Source organism: Anomaloglossus baeobatrachus, chromosome 8, assembly GCF_048569485.1.
Source record: "Anomaloglossus baeobatrachus isolate aAnoBae1 chromosome 8, aAnoBae1.hap1, whole genome shotgun sequence".
Classification (NCBI taxonomy): Eukaryota; Metazoa; Chordata; class Amphibia; order Anura; family Aromobatidae; genus Anomaloglossus; species Anomaloglossus baeobatrachus.
In genome coordinates, this window is record NC_134360.1 from 177,124,251 (window position 1) to 177,143,573 (window position 19,323).

Here is a 19,323-nt window from a genome sequence, read left to right on the forward strand (position 1 = left end):
AACCTTCAGTGTATACAGAGACACAGTGTGTAAACATCGTTGAGACAGGGGACCGATCCTCGAGCGGATTGGCCCTGGACAGCAGAAGCCACTGTCAAAGCAACGGGTTAATCGTAACTGGCATGTAAACATAGTCAACTGCACAAGGGGTTCCCCCTAGGTGTCTTTGAGTGCAGGGATTTACTCCACTCATGATAGAACCTGTAAAGAAACTGTACGTGGGACTGCTTGGGTGACCATCACAAGTGGTACTGGGCTGGAAGTCATGTGACCAGTGGGATCTGGGTCAGTCCAGTGGGAGCTGAGACTGTGTCTGAGCATGCCTTGTGAGACTGTAGAATACTGGAGGATATGTGCCGCTATCTGGAAAGTAGAGTTGAGCGCGGTTCGTGGTTCATGGTTCTCCAGTTCGCGGTTCGAGTGATTTTGGGGGGTGTTCTAGATTGAACTAGAACTCGAGCTTTTTGCTGAAAGTTCGTTAGCTCGAGTTACGTTCCAGAACGGTTCTATCAGCAAAAAGCCTAGCTAATTACTAGCTGGCTTTTCACTGTAATAGTGTAAGTCACTCTGTGACTCACACTATTATGAAATTTCAGCGTATAGTGTGTGGGGGCTGCGCGTCCAGATCACTGCTGCAGGGATAATGGCGATCGCCATTTGTTTTTTTTTTTCTTCCCTAAGCGCGCGTGTAATGGGGCGGGCCAGCATGTCAGCCAATCCCAGACACACACAGTTAAGTGGACTTTTTGCCAGAGAAGCAAGGGCATGTGTCATAGGCTGTCCATGTCACATGTTCTTGCATTATAAAAACGGACATTTTGTTCCAGCACGGCATTATCTGCCTTCTAAGTCTGGGTGTCAGTCACCTCTCACACAGCTGCTGCCGCCGATCCTGCTGTGTACGCTATACACACACCGTTCTACAGATTAGGGACAGAATTTTATTTCAGCCCTTTTAAGGGCTAATTACAGCAGGCTCAGAGCCATAGGTGACAGTCAGGTCCGTGGAAACGCTTTTTACAGCTACAGATAACAACGTCTGTGTAGCTAAGCTCGGGGACTTCCTTGCTGCATTTCACCATTAGGAGGGATAGAAAGTGAGGCTTCCTTTCCTCTACACTGACCCACAACCCTGCCACTGTACCCTCCTGCACTTTTTAGCAAAGCCATTTTAATTGCAGAGTGCTGCCAGTTAGTGCCATCCAAAGAGTGGCTGCTGTCCTCCATTATTGTGGCATTTGTGCCAAGCAAGTCCCACCACCTCTGCATTCTCCCCTCCTGCACATTTTTGCAAAGCCATTCTAATTTGAAATAGTGATGCCAGTTAGTGGGATCCTAAAAGTGGCTGTGTGACTCCATTAGTGTCCCACTGGTGCCAAGCAATTTCCAGCACCCCTGCATTGCACCCTCCTGCTCATTTTTACTAAGCCATTATAATAGCAAACACTGAGGAAACTTAGTGGCATCAAAAAAGTGGCTGTGTGACTTCATTAGTGTCCCACTGGTGCCAAGCAATTTCCAGCACCTCTGCATTGCACACTCAAGATCACTTTTACTAAGCAATTATAATAGCAAACACTGAGGAAAATTAGTGGCATTCAAAAAGTGGCTGTTGGACTTCATTAGTGTCCCACTGGTGCCAAGAAATTTACAGTACCTCTGCATTGCACCCTCAAGCTCATTTTTACTAAGCTATTATAATAGTAAACACTAAGGAAAATTAGTGGCATCCAAAAAGTGGCTGTTGGACTTAATTAGTGTCCCACTGGTGCCAAGCAATTTACAGTACCTCTGCATTGCACCCTCAAGCTCATTTTTACTAAGCTATTATAATAGCAAACACTGAGGAAACTTAGTGGCATCCAAAAAGTGGCAGTTGGACTTCATTAGTGTCCCACTGGTGCCAAGCAATTTCCAGCACCAGTGCATTGCACCCTCAAGCTCATTTTTACTAAGCCATTATAATAGCAAACACTGAGGAAACTTAGTGGCATCCAAAAAGTGGCTGTTGGACTTCATTAGTGTCCCTATGGTGCCAAGCAATTTTCAGCACCTCTGCATTGCAACCTCAAGCTCATTTTTACTAAGCTATTATAATAGCAAACTGTGCTGCCAGTTTAAGGGTCATAGTTGCATTGTCAGAAATAGTCAGTGTTGTTTCTTCTGCTGTCAATAAAGCTAGACCACCTCTGCAATCTACACCACCTCTCAATTTTTACTACCACATTTTAAGTGCACAATCTTTTCGCAATCAAAATGAGTGGTAAAATAACAGATGCTGGTGGAAAGGGGAAGAGGCGTGTTGGAAAAGGAAAAAAAGTTTGTGTCCGTGGGGAAGGTGCAAAGCTCCATTAACATCTGCTGAAGATAGGCCATCTTCCAGCAAAAGTAAGATGTCTACTACTTTCCGTGGACAATCCGATGTGCTCCCTTTTTTACAGACACAGACAACTGAAACAAAGGTAGATGATGCCCAAAAAAAGAACATGCTTGAATGGATATCAAGTACTCCAACAAGTGCCCTCTCCTCTACCTCAACTACCGCATCCAAAAAAAAACAGTCCTCGGAGTTGTCATCCCAATCACACTAGCTTTCTCCCAGCTCTCAAGTCTCCATCCGCCCTGCACAGTATGATGGAACAGAGATGGCTGAGTCTGTAGAGCTGTTCAGTCACACTATAGGCTGGGAATCAGAGGTCTGCTCCCAAGCTACAGTGAGTACAGACCAGGAAATGGTCTGCAGTGAGGCCCAGAACCTTTGTGATTCAGATTCAGGCCGTGATGACCAAGTTTCTGAGCATAATGTTGACCCTTATTCACAAACTGTAACACCTGTTGTTATAGACAATGAGGAACATACTGATGACGATGAGACGCAGATACCAGATTGGGATGACAACTTAAATATTCGGTCAGGGCAGGAAGAGGCTCGGTCTGAAGGTGAGGGGAGTGCAAACACAACGCTTGATGAGGAAGTTCTAGATCCCACCTACTGTCAACCCACAGTCAGGCACTCGAGGAGGTCAACAGAGGCGGTGGAGGAGGATGCAACTGACGACGAAGTTACCTTGCGCCTTCCTGGACAGAGGAAGAGTACTGGTAACACGTCTACAACTGCATCCTCAGCCATCACTCTGCCTCTGAGCCCTAGTCGGGGTGGCTCAGCAGGTCGCATGTCCTCTAAGCCTTGCCTAGCCTGGTCCTTTTTTGACCTTGCAAAGGATCGCCCAAATCATGTGATCTGTAAAATTTGTAGGGAATCTGTTAGTAGAGGCAAAAACCTCAGCAGTTTGATAACTTCTTCCTTGAATCGTCACATGACTAAATATCATATTTCCCAGTGGGAAGCTCACCGTGTTGAAATGCGGCCTAGCGGAGCGGACCATCCACCGCCTGCCCCTTCCAGTGCATCCGCGCACTCTTTATTTTCTAGGACTATTGGGACAGCTGTCACACCTGGTTTTGCATGCACAACTTCCCCCACTGTAACCGCAACAGGCAGTTTGCTTGGTAGGTTGTCAGTTGGTTTGGAAGGGGAAACAAGTGCGTGTGTACAGCTGTCTCAGACATCGATAGCACCAACGTTGGATGAAGGCAACATCATGTCTACGCCTGCACTTTCCTCACAAACCTGCATTTTTCCAGGGACACCCTACTAACCACCGTCTACACACAGCAGCCAGATCTCTGTCCCTCAGATGTGGAGAAATAAAAGGCCATTTCCTGCGACCCATGACAAAGCTAAGAGGTTGACTTTATCCCTCTGTAAGCTCTTGGCTACCAAAATGCTGCCTTGCCGCCTGGTGGTCACACAGGATTTTCAAGATCTTATGTCTGTCGCTGTGCCCCAGTACCAGATGCCCAGTCGCCACTACTTCTCTAAGAAAGGTGTGCCTGCGCTACACCAGCATGTCGCACACAACATCACCGCTTCCTTGAGAAACTCTGTGTGTGAATGGGTGCATTTCACCACCGATACTTGGACCAGTAAGCATGGACAGGGACGTTACATGTCGCTGAATGGGCACTGGGTAACTATGGTGATAGATGGTGAAGGGTCTGCTGCACAAGTCTTGCCATCCCCACGACTTGGGCGTCAATCCTCTGTCTGTCCAAGTTCCTCCACTGCTTCTGCCTCCTCAACCTCGTCTGGGTCCTCCACCTCCGCCCCAAGCCTGCCTGGTAAGGCCACCAGCGTTGTAACTGCGAAGGAATCACGCACCCCTCATTACTATGCTGGCAGCAGAGCGCAACGGCATCAGGCGGTCTTTATCTTGAAATGTCTTGGAAATAAGAGTCACACAGCGTCTGAGTTGTGGGCAGCTCTGGAGACTGAGTTTGGTAAATGGTTGTCTCCACTCAACCTGCAGCCTGGTAAGGCCGTGTGCGACAATGCTGCAAACCTGGGTGCGGCCCTTCGCATGGGCAAGGTGACACACGTGCCTTCTATGGCTCACGTATTGAACCTTGTTGTCCAGCAATTTTTAACACACTATTCCGGCTTAGATGACCTTCTGAACAGGGCACGAAAACTGTCTGCTCACTTCTGACATTCAACCACCGCAGCTGAGCGACTTGCATCGCTCCAGAAGTCTTTTGGCCTGCCGGTTCATCACCTGAAATGCGATGTGCTGACACGCTGGAATTTTACTCTCCACATGTTACAGCGACTGTGGTAGCACCGCCGAGCACTGGTGCAATACGTCATGACGTATAGCCTGGGCAAACGAGATGCAGAGGTGGGGTAGATCACCCTCATTCAGTGGTCTCAGATCAAGGACCTATGCACCCTTCTGCACAGTTTCGACATGGCGACGAATATGTTTAGCGCTGACAATGCCATTATCAGCATTACAATTCCAGTCATTTACATGCTGGAGCACACGCTAAACACTATTCGGAGTCATGGGGTGGGAAAACAGGAAGGGGAGGAACTACAGGAGGATTCATATGTGCAAGGGACAACAACATCACCAAGGTCCAGACGTTCATCATCACCAAGGTGGCAGGCATAGGACCATGGGGAACAGGGATCAACAAGGGCGCATGGTAGCAGACGAAATGTTGAGGAAGGTGCAGGAGAACATAAAGAAATGGAGGATAAACTGACCATGGACATGGAAGACTCAGCGGATGAGGGAGACCTTGGTCAAATTTCAGTTGAAAGAGGTTGGGGGGGAGATGTCAGAGGAAGAAAGAACGGTTAGCACCTCTATGCCACAAACACAGCGTGGACTTGGTCCACATGGCTGCGCAAGACACATGAGCGCCTTCTTGCTGCACTAACTCCAACATGACCCTCGTATTGTCAAAATTAGAAGTGATGATGACTACTGGCTTGCCACACTATTAGATCCCCGGTACAAGTCCAAATTTTGTGACATAATTCCAGCCATAGAAAGGGACGCACGTATGCAGGAGTATCAGCAAAAGCTGTTACTCGATCTTAGCTCGGCTTTTCCACCAAACAACCGTGCAGGTGCAGGGAGTGAATCTCCCAGTTGTAACTTGACAAACATGGGACGGTCTCGTCATCTTCAACAGTCTACCCGTACCAGCAGCACCGTATCTGGTGCTGGTAACAGCAATTTTATTGAATCTTTTCATAATTTTTTTAGACCATCCTTTGCAAGGCCACCAGAGACAACAAGTCTGACACATAGTCAACGGCTGGAGAGGATGATACAGGAGTATCTCCAAATGAACATCGATGCCATGACTTTGCAAATGGAGCCTTGCTCATTTTGGGCTTCAAATCTTGAAAAATGGCCAGAGCTCTCCACTTACGCCTTGGAGATCTTGTCGTGTCCAGCTGCCAGCGTTGTCTCTGAACGTGTCTTCAGTGCTGCTGGGTGTGTGCTGACAGATAAGCGCACGCGTCTGTCCAGTGAGAATGTGGATAGACTAAAGGTTCATCAAAATGAACAAGTCATGGATCCGCAAGGAATTTACTACCCCTGTGTCATCCTGGGGAGAGTAAATGCTTGTGTATTTTGAATGTGCTTGATGCAAATCTACCTGTGAAGTGTACAACTGGGGCACAAGTGCTGCCACTGAAGGAGGTGTCTGTGTGGCCCAATTTTTGGAAAAAAGGGAGACTCCGCTTGGAGTCACCTTGCGGTGTTTTACATGATTTTAGAAGGGCATGCCATGCCTACATCTGTGTCTCATCCTCTTTTTCCTCGTAACGCTGTTTTGTTTTTGCATGAGAATTTGTTCTTGTCACTTTCCCATGTGTTTGTGTTGTGTTGTGAGTTGTTTGTCACCTTTTGGACACCTTTGAGGGTGTTTTCTAGGTGTTTTTATGTGTTTGTGATTGCCTCCCATTGTTTGCTATGGGTTCGGTTCGGTTCGCCGAACCGGTTTGCCGAACCAAACTCGAACTAGACCTCCGTTCGACGAACCAAGCTCGAGCCGAACCACGACCGGTTCGCTCATCTCTACTGGAAAGTGAAGTTGTTACAGAGAATGAATCGTACAGTAAAGTGTTGTTGTTTAAAACGAGCTATTTGTCTCTATGTGAGTTTAATTCGTCATTCGGTCCTGGATAGCTGAAGTCAGCGGCAATATTTAGCCTGCATGGATTCCCAGTACACAAGACACAAGTCCACATACCCAGCCAGGACCAGTCATTCCATGTTCCGTGCCGGGGTGTACAGAGTCAATTCACCGCCCACGACTTCCGGCCTGCAGCACCATACACTTCCCTAACCAAACTATCTAACTGCTATTTTCTACTTTTTTTTTCCTTACTTCCTCTCTGATGACACTTTGTTTAAGAATCCAAGTGCATGCTGTGAAACTCCAATGAAGAGTCATCAGAGAGCAGAGGCTGTAGTCATTGCCACAGTCTCTGCCCTCTCTCTGAAACGAAAAGTCGTCAGTTACACTCGTTTCAGGGGCTGGGCTAGCCCATTTGATATGTGCACTGTGCAATGTGCATAATGACAGCTTGCGCTCTTTTGCCGCCTTAGATTAAAAGCAACATGCTGGGACGACAGCTGTATCAGAATACCTAGCGTGCAGAGACCAACGCTGGCCCCGCAAGTGACTTAACTGGTCTCTGCTTACTTGAATATTATGCCCTCGCTCTGTTGCCGGCTGTTACTGCTGATCTAAACCGGCAACAAAGAACCCAATGAACTAAAAAAAAAAGTTTCCCAAAACTAGGAGTTTTTGTCTCTGCTTTTTTCCATACATCATAAGGTAAAATTAATGGTACTATTTAGACTTGAACAAAAAGATTTGCAAGACCTTGATTCAGCGTCCATGTCAGTACTCCATGGCAGATAGACCAGTGCAAACTTCCTTGGCTGACATTTGAATGCGGGCATCCTCGGTACCTCCTGAGATTACTAGAACCTCATATAGTGGTTAGATGTCATGTGAGACCTATTCATAAGGCCTCACACGATGTCATGATGTACATCCTAGGAGTTTAGTAAGAAGCGGCCAAACTACCGACATTCAAGTGCCAGCAAATGAAGTTCACACTGGCCTGGTTCAGCCGCCATGGAATTCAGACGTGGACACCAGACCAGAACTATGCAAATCATTTTTGATACACTCTAGTATCATAAAACTACAGTTCATCCTGCAAAAAACAAGCTTGTATATGGCTATGTTGGAAGAACAATAAAAAGATCATGGCTCTTCGAAGAAGTGTATAAAAACCTGAAATTCAAAGGAAAAATCATCAAGGAGGGAAAGGGTTGTATAAATTCTGTCCGGAGTTGGGGAGTCAAAAGGTGAGGATCTAGGCAAAAAAGAGAGATGTCACTATTCTGATCCACAGACTGATAAGACAAACCAAGAAACCAAAACCCATTATTCTGATACATGAAGAGAATCAAGACAAGTCATTAAAGCAGAGGAACCTACAAATTATCATACTTTTTGTAGTTCACGATCCTTATAAGACATCTAGTAGCAAATATGTTTAAAAGGAGGTCTATCACCAGGTGTTTGTTCCCCCATCTGAGAGCAGCATAATGTAGAGACAGAGACTCTGATTCCAGTGATATGTCACTTACTGAGCTGTTTGCTATCATTTTGATAAAATCAATGTTTTCTCTGCTGCAGATCTAGCAGTTATACAGAGCTCATGAATATGCTGGACTACCTGCAGCACACCAAGTAGTCCTGTAATGATAATCTACTGCTGATTAAACAGTGATTTTATCAAAACCATGTGAGAGGGTGAGAGTGTATCAGTGCCCTTTATCCACTGTGAAACGCTGCCAAATGCTTATTTGCTGATCATTGTATGCCAATGGGATAAGCCGAGTGTGGTAGAAGACCTCCTGTGTCACAAAATCTACTTAAAATCAGAGCGGCAGTACTGTCAGCAGATTGTGATCCAAATGGCAGTGGGTCCCGCGGTCGCTTGAGAGGCCCACGAGAGAGGTGCTCACTTTGGTAGTGAAAAAACTTACCAGTGATTACGTGGGCTTGTGTATTTCCCGGGCTGGAAAACATGGTAAAGGAAGCATGTCAAATTTGCCGAACCTGCGGGTTGAGTAAGAGTGTCGAAAAGCGGGCTCCTGTGCAAACCATTAAGACGTCGGCCCCACTGGAGTAGCTCATGATAGACTATGTACAAATAGGGTACTCCAGTTCAGGACACTCTTACTACTTGGTGATGACTCATCATTTTACCAAATATGCGGTAGTGGTACCGACTAAAGACCAGACCGCAGAGGCAGTATGTCATCATTTCATTCTGGTATCCCGGTGTCCACGGCGGATACACTCTGACCAGGGAGCATGTTTCCAGGGTGCCTTGCTGAAGGAGCTCTACCATCTGAAGGGGATCGAACAATAGCGGACAATGCCCTATCATCCCCAAGGCAATGGAGAGTGTGAACGTATCAATTGCACACTTCTACAGATGCTACGGACTCTAGAAGATGGTCAAAAAGCATGCTGGTCGGAATACCTGCCTGAGCTCATGTGGGCATACAATACCCGAATACATAGCACAACAGGGTATTCACCCTACATGCTAATGTTCGGGAGGGCAGGTAGAGAGATTGAGGATTTACACATGCCTGACCCTCCCCGGACCACCACCGCATGGGCGCAGGAGCACAGATACCTGTGGAGACCCGGGGTCAGTGGATGCTCTCGTCCGCTGGCACGGCCGTCTTTAGAAAGACAGCATGGCACAGGGCTCATCCCAACTGAACGCTGATCTCCTTAACTGTGGGCGGAACACTACTCAGACAACACAGGGTGAGGGAATCACAAAATTAAGACTTTATTGGATCCCCAAACAATTAACGGCACATAACACATAATCAGCAAAACACACAAATGTAACAGGCAACAGAGTCTCACCCTTCCGCTGGCTCACCAGGGATTAGAATGTCCAAGCCTCAGAGCTTCCAGGGCTACTTAATCCAATCCAGCAGCACCCTGCTTTCGGCGGCCACCCACCGAGACAGCATAATGCCAGATTTAGGAAGCTGGCTGAGGTCTGCAAAGTCTGTAGCCAGGTGACCAAATTGTCCCAACCTGGGTTTCTTCCTTAAGTAGTCTCTGGTGTGATGATGTGATATAATCCTGGCAGCCGGAGTCGAAATCCCTAGACTGTGGATATGGTCTCCAATCGGAATCGAAGTCCCTAGATTAAAGCCATGTAGCCAAGTTATCCTGTAGTCGGAGCCAAAGTCCCTAGACCGAGTCCACAAAGCATCCTGGTTCTGATCCCCTAGCCAGCTCCTAAGAGCTTAGACTGGATCATGCAACATCCATCAACCACCTGGTGACTCCAAGAAGTCACCTTTTATAGCCATAACCTTCCCTTAGGTTAAACTGTGCCCTTATCGGATTGGTTGTACAAAGTTGCTTCTCTTATTGGATGAATTTCAAGCTATATTCAAATATCCAAAGACAAGGGTGAGACAGGTACGTTATATCACATCTAGCAATTCATTTAGTAATACAATGGGAAGTTCGCATAATTGAGTTATCTGGGTGTCTGGCCTTCAGTGCCCAAAACAATTACGAGTCAACAAAAACGTCAATACTAAACTCCCAAGAGTCTTGTAGAACAATGAGGGATGATCACCCATCTGTAAACAAACTGTCTTCATGTCTCGCTGAATGTTAAGAAAGTTAACCCATGCGAGGCACTCCGAGACCATGTCATCACAACGCCGGCTAAGAACAGTGCATAGAGTGGTAGGTGACCGATTGAGACAAATTGTACACCCTGACCCTGGACCGGTACAGGAGGACGTGTTTGTTCCAGGTGAAAGGGTACTGGTTCAGACTAAGAGATGGTCTGGAAAACTAGATGATTGGTGGGAGGCAGTACAATATGTGGTAAAGAGGAGGGTAGGACCTGATATTCCTGTGTATGAGGTAGAGGGGTCTGACCATAAATCTCCATCATAGCACGCTTCGAAGGTGTCAGTTTGAGGATCCCGCACCTGCAGAGGCGACACCCAACAATGAACTGGTGGGAGTTGAACTCCTGGTGGATGCTGACTGGTGGGTTGTACCCACTCCTCCACAGATTGAAAGCCCCATGACCATGGTCTTGCCTCCCAGAGAAAGTGTTATACCACCCGCGGTTCTCCCAACAGATAATGTGCCAGAGCAGGTGGATGTTTCACCACTGCGAAGGACCATTAGGTCTTCAGCGGGTGTTCCTCCACAGTGCTATGCACAGCATGAGATCATTTGGGAATGTGTGTCATGGGGCACCAACCTCAAGTGCGGTGGCATTTGAGAGGGTGAGAGTGTATTACTGACCTTTATCCACTGTGAAATGCTGCAAAATGCTTATTTACTGTTCATTGTATGCATTGTTACTGACCAGCCACAAGAGGCCGCTGTTTTGCACCTGCATTTGACTGTTTGGTTACTATAGCAACAGCTCAACTGACTTCAGCTGTTGACTTATAGACCTGAGGAGGTGCTGTGTGTGAGCTGAAGGGAAAGTGAGAGGTGTGCGTAACAGAAAGGAGCCGCCGCAGAAACACAAGTGAATTGGGAGAAGACTCGTGTTGGAGTTTAGTGAGGAGGACCGTAATGCATGTGAGTAGCATCCTGTGCCAGAGATCACCATTCTGCAGTTGCTGGCTATACTGGTCACCGTGAGAGGATCTTCAAGTCTCTTATTATGGCAGCTGGACACCATAGTACCCGGGTATGGTAAGCTGGGCCCAGGACCGCGTGCATGCTACACTTTATATTTTGGTACCAAAACACATATCTGTTCTGGTCAGGCCGACTATATACACAGTAATTAAAGAATGGATGTCTGGAACACCAATGGTGTGAACAGGGTGCAAGACTCAAAAATATATAACTAAACAATAGGATAAAGAGTTGCACACCAGTCACAATGTATAGGGGAATAATGAAAAGCAGAACTGCTGTGGGAATACTAGACTGAAAAATACAATGGACTATCTGAAAAAAGTGAAAAATATGAAAATAGTATCTGCATAACTGCTATGAATAATAGGAATGAGAGATATTTAGCCATTGTATTGATCAATGCAAAGGAGCCCCAAAACCAAACGCCAAGGTTCCTGGTGCGTGGTTTTGCTGTATACTGGGGAGCCCACCCTGCCCATGACTTACATTTACACTAAGCAGCTCAGAACAGAATATGAGCCCAAGGCTAATGTTCACATCTGCATCATAATTTCATCAGTGCTGGACACGTTACTTGAGGACACTGAATGCTTGAGGGACTCAATTCACTATAATAGTGTCCATCAAGTTTACGCCATGTCTAAGTATACTAGAAAAAAGACCTCTATATGCTGCACAATCATTTCACCTTTTTTAACCCTTTTTGTCCTAGCCCTTTTTGGGGGGGTTTTGTGCTTTTTTTATCACTAATTCTTCGAAAAGCCATAACTATAGCCATAACTATTTTTCTATTATTCTATGTATGTAATTTTTACATATAGGTTTTGTAATTTTGGGTGTAAAGATTACCATTTTATTTACTGATAAGTAGGGAAAAAATCCAAGTAAAAAAACCCCATGAAATAATGAACAAGGGGCTGGTATAAATTTCTGTCATCATTTACACTACTTTTGTGGTATAAATTATGATGAAATTGTTAGGTGATATTAGCCTTTTAAAAAAGTTGGCTGAGCCGAACTAGTTTGGAATAAAAGCACCAAAGAATTTAGTTCTGTTTGTTGTGCAAATATATGTGATTGTAATATGCTGGCATAAAGTTTTGGTGAATTCCCCACCAGTGAATAAATTGAAATGTCAATTCATGAGACAATCACACCATGATGTAAGAAAACAATGCCCAATCCTATCCACGAAGAGTGATCATCTCACCACACAAAACACACGGTTAAGCGAAGTTCGAGGAAAGTCTTCGGGATCCAAGGTTTTGTTGCAGGGGCTATTGGAAAAAGAATTAACAATTATTTTACCTGTACAAGGTTCTAAAAAGAATTTAAAAAGCAAGATAGGTATAACGTTGTCATTTTACTGATTAGTTTACAACAAATGTTTGCAAAACTTAAGGCTGCTTTACATGCTACGAGTTATCGTGCGTTCGTATGAGCGATCGCACCCGCCCCCATCGTTTGTGTGTTACGGGCAATTTATTGCCCGTGTCGCACAAAGTCGTAAACCCCCGTCACACGTACTTACCTCCCGAATGACCTCGCTGTGGACGGCGAACATCCACTTCCTGAAGGGGGAGGGACGTTTGGCATCACAGCGACGTCACACAGCGGCCGGCCAATAGAAGCGGAGGGGCGGAGATGAGCGGGACGTAAATATCCCGCCCACCTCCTTCCTTCCGCATTGCCGGCGGGTCGCAGGTAAGCTGCAGTTCAGTGTTCCCGAGGTGTCACACGGAGCGAAGTGTGCTGCCCCGGGAACAATGAACAACCGGCGCGCAGAAGGACGTTTGATTTTTTGAAAATGAGCGACATGTCAATGAGCAATGATAAGGTGAGTAATTTTGCTCGTTCACAGTCGCTCGTAGCTGTTACACGCTACGATAAGTCAAACGATGCCGGATGTGCGTCACTAACGACGTGACCCCAACGACATATCGTTTGCTATATCTTAGCGTGCAATGTGCCCTTAAGTTGTGTACTGTCATATCACATATACTCATTTATTGGTGCAAGAAAAAAAGCTAAACTACATTTTTATTTTTAAAGGGAATCAGTCAGTAGGATACACCCTTCTAAGCAGTAGAGAAAGTTTCATCTAGCACCAGCGTACTTAAAATATCAATTTATTTTAATCATTAAAATGAGTCCATAGAAAAAAAATCAATGTAAGTTCATAAAATAAGTACAGGGAATGTAACTTGTGTTTCGCACAAGCACATACTTAGTCATAGGTACCTATGACCTACCCATGACTAAGGACAAGTTTGACCAAAACATGTCAGTCTACCTACCTTGTACTTATTCCATGGACTTCCATAGATTTTTTTTATTTTTCTATGAACTCATTTTAAAATAAACCTACCCTTAAAATGATAGATTCTTCATGTCTTTGTCACTGGGCAAACTTACAAAATCAGCAAGGGGTCAAATAACTTCACTGTATGTCTATCGGTACCAAAAAACATACCAGAGGGCACACACTTAAAAAAGGAAGAGAAACACAACAGAAACAACAACAAAAATCAACAATTCAAATTCCCTTATGGTCAAAAGGTGTAATTTTGAAACAAGGATAAGAAGAGTTCATACCCACGGTTAGGGATTACATTACATTTTTGTTCATAGAAAAATGGAACAATGTCACCCTTGTACAGGTGTGGTCATCAGGGATCTCAAAACAAGATGGCAGTCCTTTCCTCAAGATGGAAGCAATCCAATATACAAGAGTCTTATCAGACCCTATACTAACTCACTTACACCCCCCTAATAAGGGCAGTCCACAGATGACCCAAAAGATACCTGACCCTATGCATTTTCTTAGGCATCTCAACAAGAGATGAGCAGGACCATGGAGGTTCGGTTTGCCGGGTTCAGCCAGACTTTAGATAAAGTTTAGTTTGGGAACCGGACTTGACCTAAACACCATTGGAAGTCAATGATTGGGCAGCCACCCATAAATAGATCACTTCCGGGGGACAGAGGAAGGGCAGGATTTTTTATTTATTTATTTTTAACACACTACATCCACACTGTTGTTACCCACAGTGGAAGCCATTCAAAGACTGCAAGCAGCTCGCACTGGGCCAAACACCGAGCATACCCGAGCACAGAGATCTTTGTTCAAGTGGTTTGCATATGTGAAGCACCTGAACAGTGATTTTTTTTTGTAAACTCCATGTTTGGTACGAACACCAAACTTCATTCTTCTGGTTCGTTCATCTCTTGTTCCGATGTGTTTCCTCCAAACTGGACTCATCAGGGGAATGCGCCATAGCATACGGTTATCCTACAACATAGCCTTCATAAGTGCCAGTAATGGCCAATATCTGTGACTTAATATATGCAGCTTTACAGTGACAGAGGAAGGGAGTGTTTTATTCTGGTATATCCCCGTTATTAATAAATGTGTTTAATAATTGAACACATGCTTACATAAGGCTCTCGTATATTTGATTGCCTCCCTCTTGAGAACAGGACTGCCCCCTTGTTTTGAGAAACCTGATGTCTACCACTGTATAATGAGAAGGGTGAGATTATTCCATTTTTCTACTAGCAAAAAGCGAATGTAACCCCTAACTTTGTGCATGAACTTTTTTCACCCAATGTTTCCAATTAGCTCCTTTATGGATAGTAAGGGAGGTTTTCTTTGTTGTATTTTATTCCTTTTTTAAGTGTGTGCCTTCTATTATGTTTTTTGGTACCAATAGACATATACTCCTTTTTATGAATAATATTATTAAAAGCTAAGTTTTAAATTCTCATATATTGCTAGTTATACATTTAAAGAGGACCAACCACCAGGATTTTCCTATATAAACTAAAGCCAGTGCGATACTGGTGCTATCATGCTGATTCTATACATACCTTTAGTTGTGAGATCAGAAGTATACCGTATTTTTCGGACCACTTTTTTTTCCCTCAAATGTTGGGGGAAAGTGGGGGGTGCATCTTATGGTCTGACTATAGGGCTGCGGCCGGGAATGAGGGTGCTGTGGTGGAGCGGGCCATCGGGGGCACGAGCAGGCTGTAGCAGCGCCTGCCGTGACCACGTGGGCCTGCTCATTACATATGCACGCCCATCATCTGTCAGCACTGAAGCCAGCGCTGACAGGTGGGCGGGATGATGGGCGGGGGGTGCGCGCATGGTAAACAGCCGGCCGTGATCACCCCTGGCAACTACAGTCTGGAGTGATTATGTGTGGCTGTATTCACTGCTCCCCGAGCATCATCATCAGTGTGGGGGGGCAGTGAATAAGTATGGTATACTCACCGTTCCCCTGCAGCTTCGCAATGTCCTCCCGTCTGCCGATCAGCTGATCTGTGTAGAGAGCGGTGAGCACACCGATGATGTCATCGCTGTGCGCGCCGCTAGTCACGCAGGTCAGCTGACCGGCAGACGGGAGGACGAGCGGTGCTGCAGGGAAGTGACCGCGACTGCTCCACACAGATCAGCGGCGCTGCTGCCGCCACAGACAGGGGCAGGATCAATGCTGCATGGAGCATGGAGTGAGGAAAGGTGAGTATAAACGTTTATTTTTTTTGTGTGATACAGGATACAGGCCATATAGCAGGATGGGGGTATATACAAGGATGGCAGTATATATTAGGATGGCAGTATATATCAGGATGGCAGTATATATCTTGATGGGGGCATATAGCAGGATAGGGGTATATAGCAGGATGCCAGTATATAGCAGGATAAGGGCATATACCAGGATGGGGTACATATATGTGACGCCCTGGGCAAGCCAGGGGTCACAGGTAATGACATCACCACACCCTACACCCCGGTTAGGTACACCTAAGCTAGACCTGAAATCCTTGTTGCCTTCCTCCAGGGGCTGATGTCCACACCAGGGGGTGGAGCCAGGCGGTTGGTCTCCGCCCACCAAGGAGTTCACAGTCCTGGAGGCAGGAAAACACAGGCAGTTAGAGTTTGGAGGAGGAAGTGAGAGGAGAGATTAGTTTGGGAGTTGAAAGTGTGAGGAGTGAAGTAGAAGGAGGGAAAGTAGTGGAAGAGAAAAAGTGACAGTTTGAAAGCCTGAAGTTGGTCCGGGTGTGTGCCCCGGACTGAGACAGCAAGGTTAGCAGACGGCGGTGACCGTCTGCAGTGGAGGCTGATCGGAGTTGCCGTGAGGACCGTGGACGGGTGGTGGCCCGGTGGTACCGGACCGGTACACAAGGAGAAGCCAGCACCATTGGCAGGGGCCTTTCGGATCCCGGCAAGGCTAGGAGTCGCCGTAAATTTGCCAAATCCGTCAGTGAAGGGGACCTCCGGGTCTCCAAACAACTAAGTCCTGATTGAAGGCAACAGTCCAACCGTATGAGAGAGACACCGCCACCGCCAAGCCACCAGTTTCTCAGGGTCAGCGCCTGCGGGCAAAGAGGGGCTGCTCCGGCCCATATCCAAGTCGGGGAGCGGGTAACCGGTGGGAACCCATCGCTACCAACATTACACAAGGTGCAGGGAAAGAGACAGTCACTGTTCACTACCGGGGAAAAAGCAACAGCAGCCGTCCAAGGGAACCGTCTTTCCAGCCGTGTGTTTTACCGAGAACTGTGTCACCATCTCAGGCTGAGTGAGTACCACCGTGCCGTGAGGCACAGCGCTGCCCCCGCGACCCTGCACCTCGCCAGGCCCCGCACCCGGCCTGCCATCCACCCCTTCCCCATCACCGGGCCCCGGGACAACCAACCCCCTACCCACGGAGGGGAGAAATAACAACAAAGCTGCTCCCTGTCACCGCTCCCGGGATCCCCATACAGAGCAGCGGTGGTGTCCACACAATCACCACAACCGTGGGTGGCGTCACGGACAATAAATCCCCAAAACCAAACCCCTTTTCACTCACGGGCGAGCAGCTCGAGTCCCCGGGATCCGGCCCATCGCTCGAGCCACCGAGCAGCAGCGGCCGCAGCAGCAGCGGCAGCTGGACCCGAGCAGTGGGAGAGCGCAGCGTCCCCTCCTCCGCCCGCGACATATTCAAGGCAAGAGGATCATTACCAGGATAGGATACCTTAGTAGAGAATTTGGGGACATCACCCCCATACCAGTGTCAACAGCAGATCCTCGCCCCATAACAGTGTGTCATGATGTCACGCTCCCTGGGTCCCGGCGCCGCCTGTCACTCACTGCTCCGGTCCCCGGTCCTCCTGCCCGCGGCTGCCCCTCTCACTCCTCCTCCTCTGCGTCCTCCGTGCCTCCCGTTCGCCGGTCCAGGCGTCTCCCTGCGACCCAGGACACTCTGTCTGGCACCCCTGCATCTCCTTAACCGCTTCCTGTACTGGCCTCCAGCACTCGGGCCTCGCGCATGCGCATTAGGGCGCGTGTGCGCTTGCTCACCTCCTCTTAAAGAGCCAGCGTCCCGGGAACAGGATATGACTGATACAGGTACAGGGTATATAGACTTCCCTTTCCAGGTGGGCGGTGCCTGTTCAAGGTGTTCCCAGAGCTAGGTGTTCAGGTCCCTCTGTGCCTTGTGTCCCGATTAACACTATCTCTTCCGCAGAGTCCATCTGCCTTCCTGACCTGGTCCTGACTGCTGATTCCCCAGGAAGTACCCCGGTGACTGTCTGCTGAGGACCCCGCCATCTTCCGTCAGCCTGTACCCGTCACCGATCCCCGACTTCACCTGGTAATATCAGCCTGCACATCTCGCTGGACCCGCACCCCGTCTGCTGTTCCTACCAGGCACCTGAACCCGGTTCCCGTCATCCGTCCTGCCTACGGTGCCCTTGGACTCAGAGACATTCCTGTGTAGATCCCTGAAGAACTCTTACCCCGTACCCCTAGTGTTCCGGCTACCGTGCATCTAGGCCCTCTGGTGGGGTGATCGGACAGTCCCTGTATAGTGGTTAGCTCCAGGTTGCCTCACTGGGGGAGTCCAGTGCACGGCCCCGTGAATCAACCTCCAGGACATTACAGTTTGAACAGGCCATGGATTCCGCCGGAGCAAAAGCGTCCCAGTTGGCCGGATTACAGCAAGAACTGGTATGACAACGCGAGACTCAATCTTGCATGCTGGCCTTCATGTCATCAGTGGACACCCGTTTGAATAACCTTCAAGCTACAGCCACATCCCTGTCGGATCAGAACACGGCAGGGGCTTCCGTAGTGGCTTCGTCTTCAACCTCAAAACTCCGTCTGGCTTCCCCGCCCCGGTACGCCGGGGACCCCAAGACCTGTAGAGGTTTCTTAAATCAATGTTCATTGCATTTCAAGTTGCTTCCACACCTCTTTGCATCTGATCAAGCAAAGGTGGCCTTTCTGATGTCCCATCTTAAGGGTGAAGCCTTGGCCTGGATTAATCCCTTATGGGAGAAAGAAGATCCAGTGACTACCGACACCGGGGATTCCTTGACGCCTTCCGTAACACCTTTGATGAACCGGGACGCACTTCCACGGCCGCCTCTTCGCTCCTCCAGCTACGCTAAGGAACTCTAACGGTAGGCCAGTACACCATCCGGTTCCGTACGCTTGCCTAGGATGGAACAACAAGGCATTGACAGCAGCCTTCTGGGAGGGCCTCTCCGGCCGCATCAAGGACAAATTAGCCGGTTGTGATGTTCCTACTCCTTCCTGGATGGTCTGGTCTCTCTAGCAACTCGGATTGATCTCCGTTTCCAGGAACGGTCCAAGGAGGTATCCCGGGAGAGGCGACCGACACGTCACGCCTCCACTCCGCAGAGGTCCACCGTCCCTCAGTCAGTGCTACCCGGCAACTCTACTCCCGAACCCATGCAAATAGATCGTCTAGGACAAGCCATGCAACGCCTAGCAGAGCGGCTCGCTAAGGGTCTGTGCTTCTACTGTGGAAGCAGTACACACCTGCTTCGTTCCTGTCCCGAGAAACCGGGAAACTCCAAAGCCTAGGGTTGCTAGGAGAGGCCATCCTAGGCACCGGAACTCTCTTAGACCCGGTTACGCTGACCGTCCAAGTCACGACGGAGGAGACTCGGTTCACGGCAGAGGCATACCTTGACTCGGGGGCAGCGGGCAATTTCATCCATCAGGCTACGGTGGACAAATACCGAGGACCTTTCATCCCGCTGTCAAAACCCCTTGTGATCGCTTCCGTGGATGGGAAACCCCTCTCTGAACCAGTGTTGTTTATTACAAACCCGTGGAACTCCGTATTGGCGCTCTACATACCGAAAAGATTGCTCTATATGTCCTCCCGAAACTAGCTCACCCACTCTTGCTGG

The 19,323-nt window shown here is 47.9% G+C and overlaps 1 protein-coding gene across 1 annotated transcript in view; it reads right to left on the bottom strand.

Annotated features, from left to right (window-relative positions):
• Positions 1 to 19,323, bottom strand: part of DNM3 (dynamin 3) — a 576,617-nt gene that overhangs the window by 504,659 nt on the left and 52,635 nt on the right. The window contains exon 11 of the mRNA XM_075320993.1: positions 12,323 to 12,389. Within this exon, the coding sequence (XP_075177108.1) occupies positions 12,323 to 12,389 (67 nt within the window). The remainder of the gene's footprint in view (positions 1 to 12,322; positions 12,390 to 19,323) is intronic.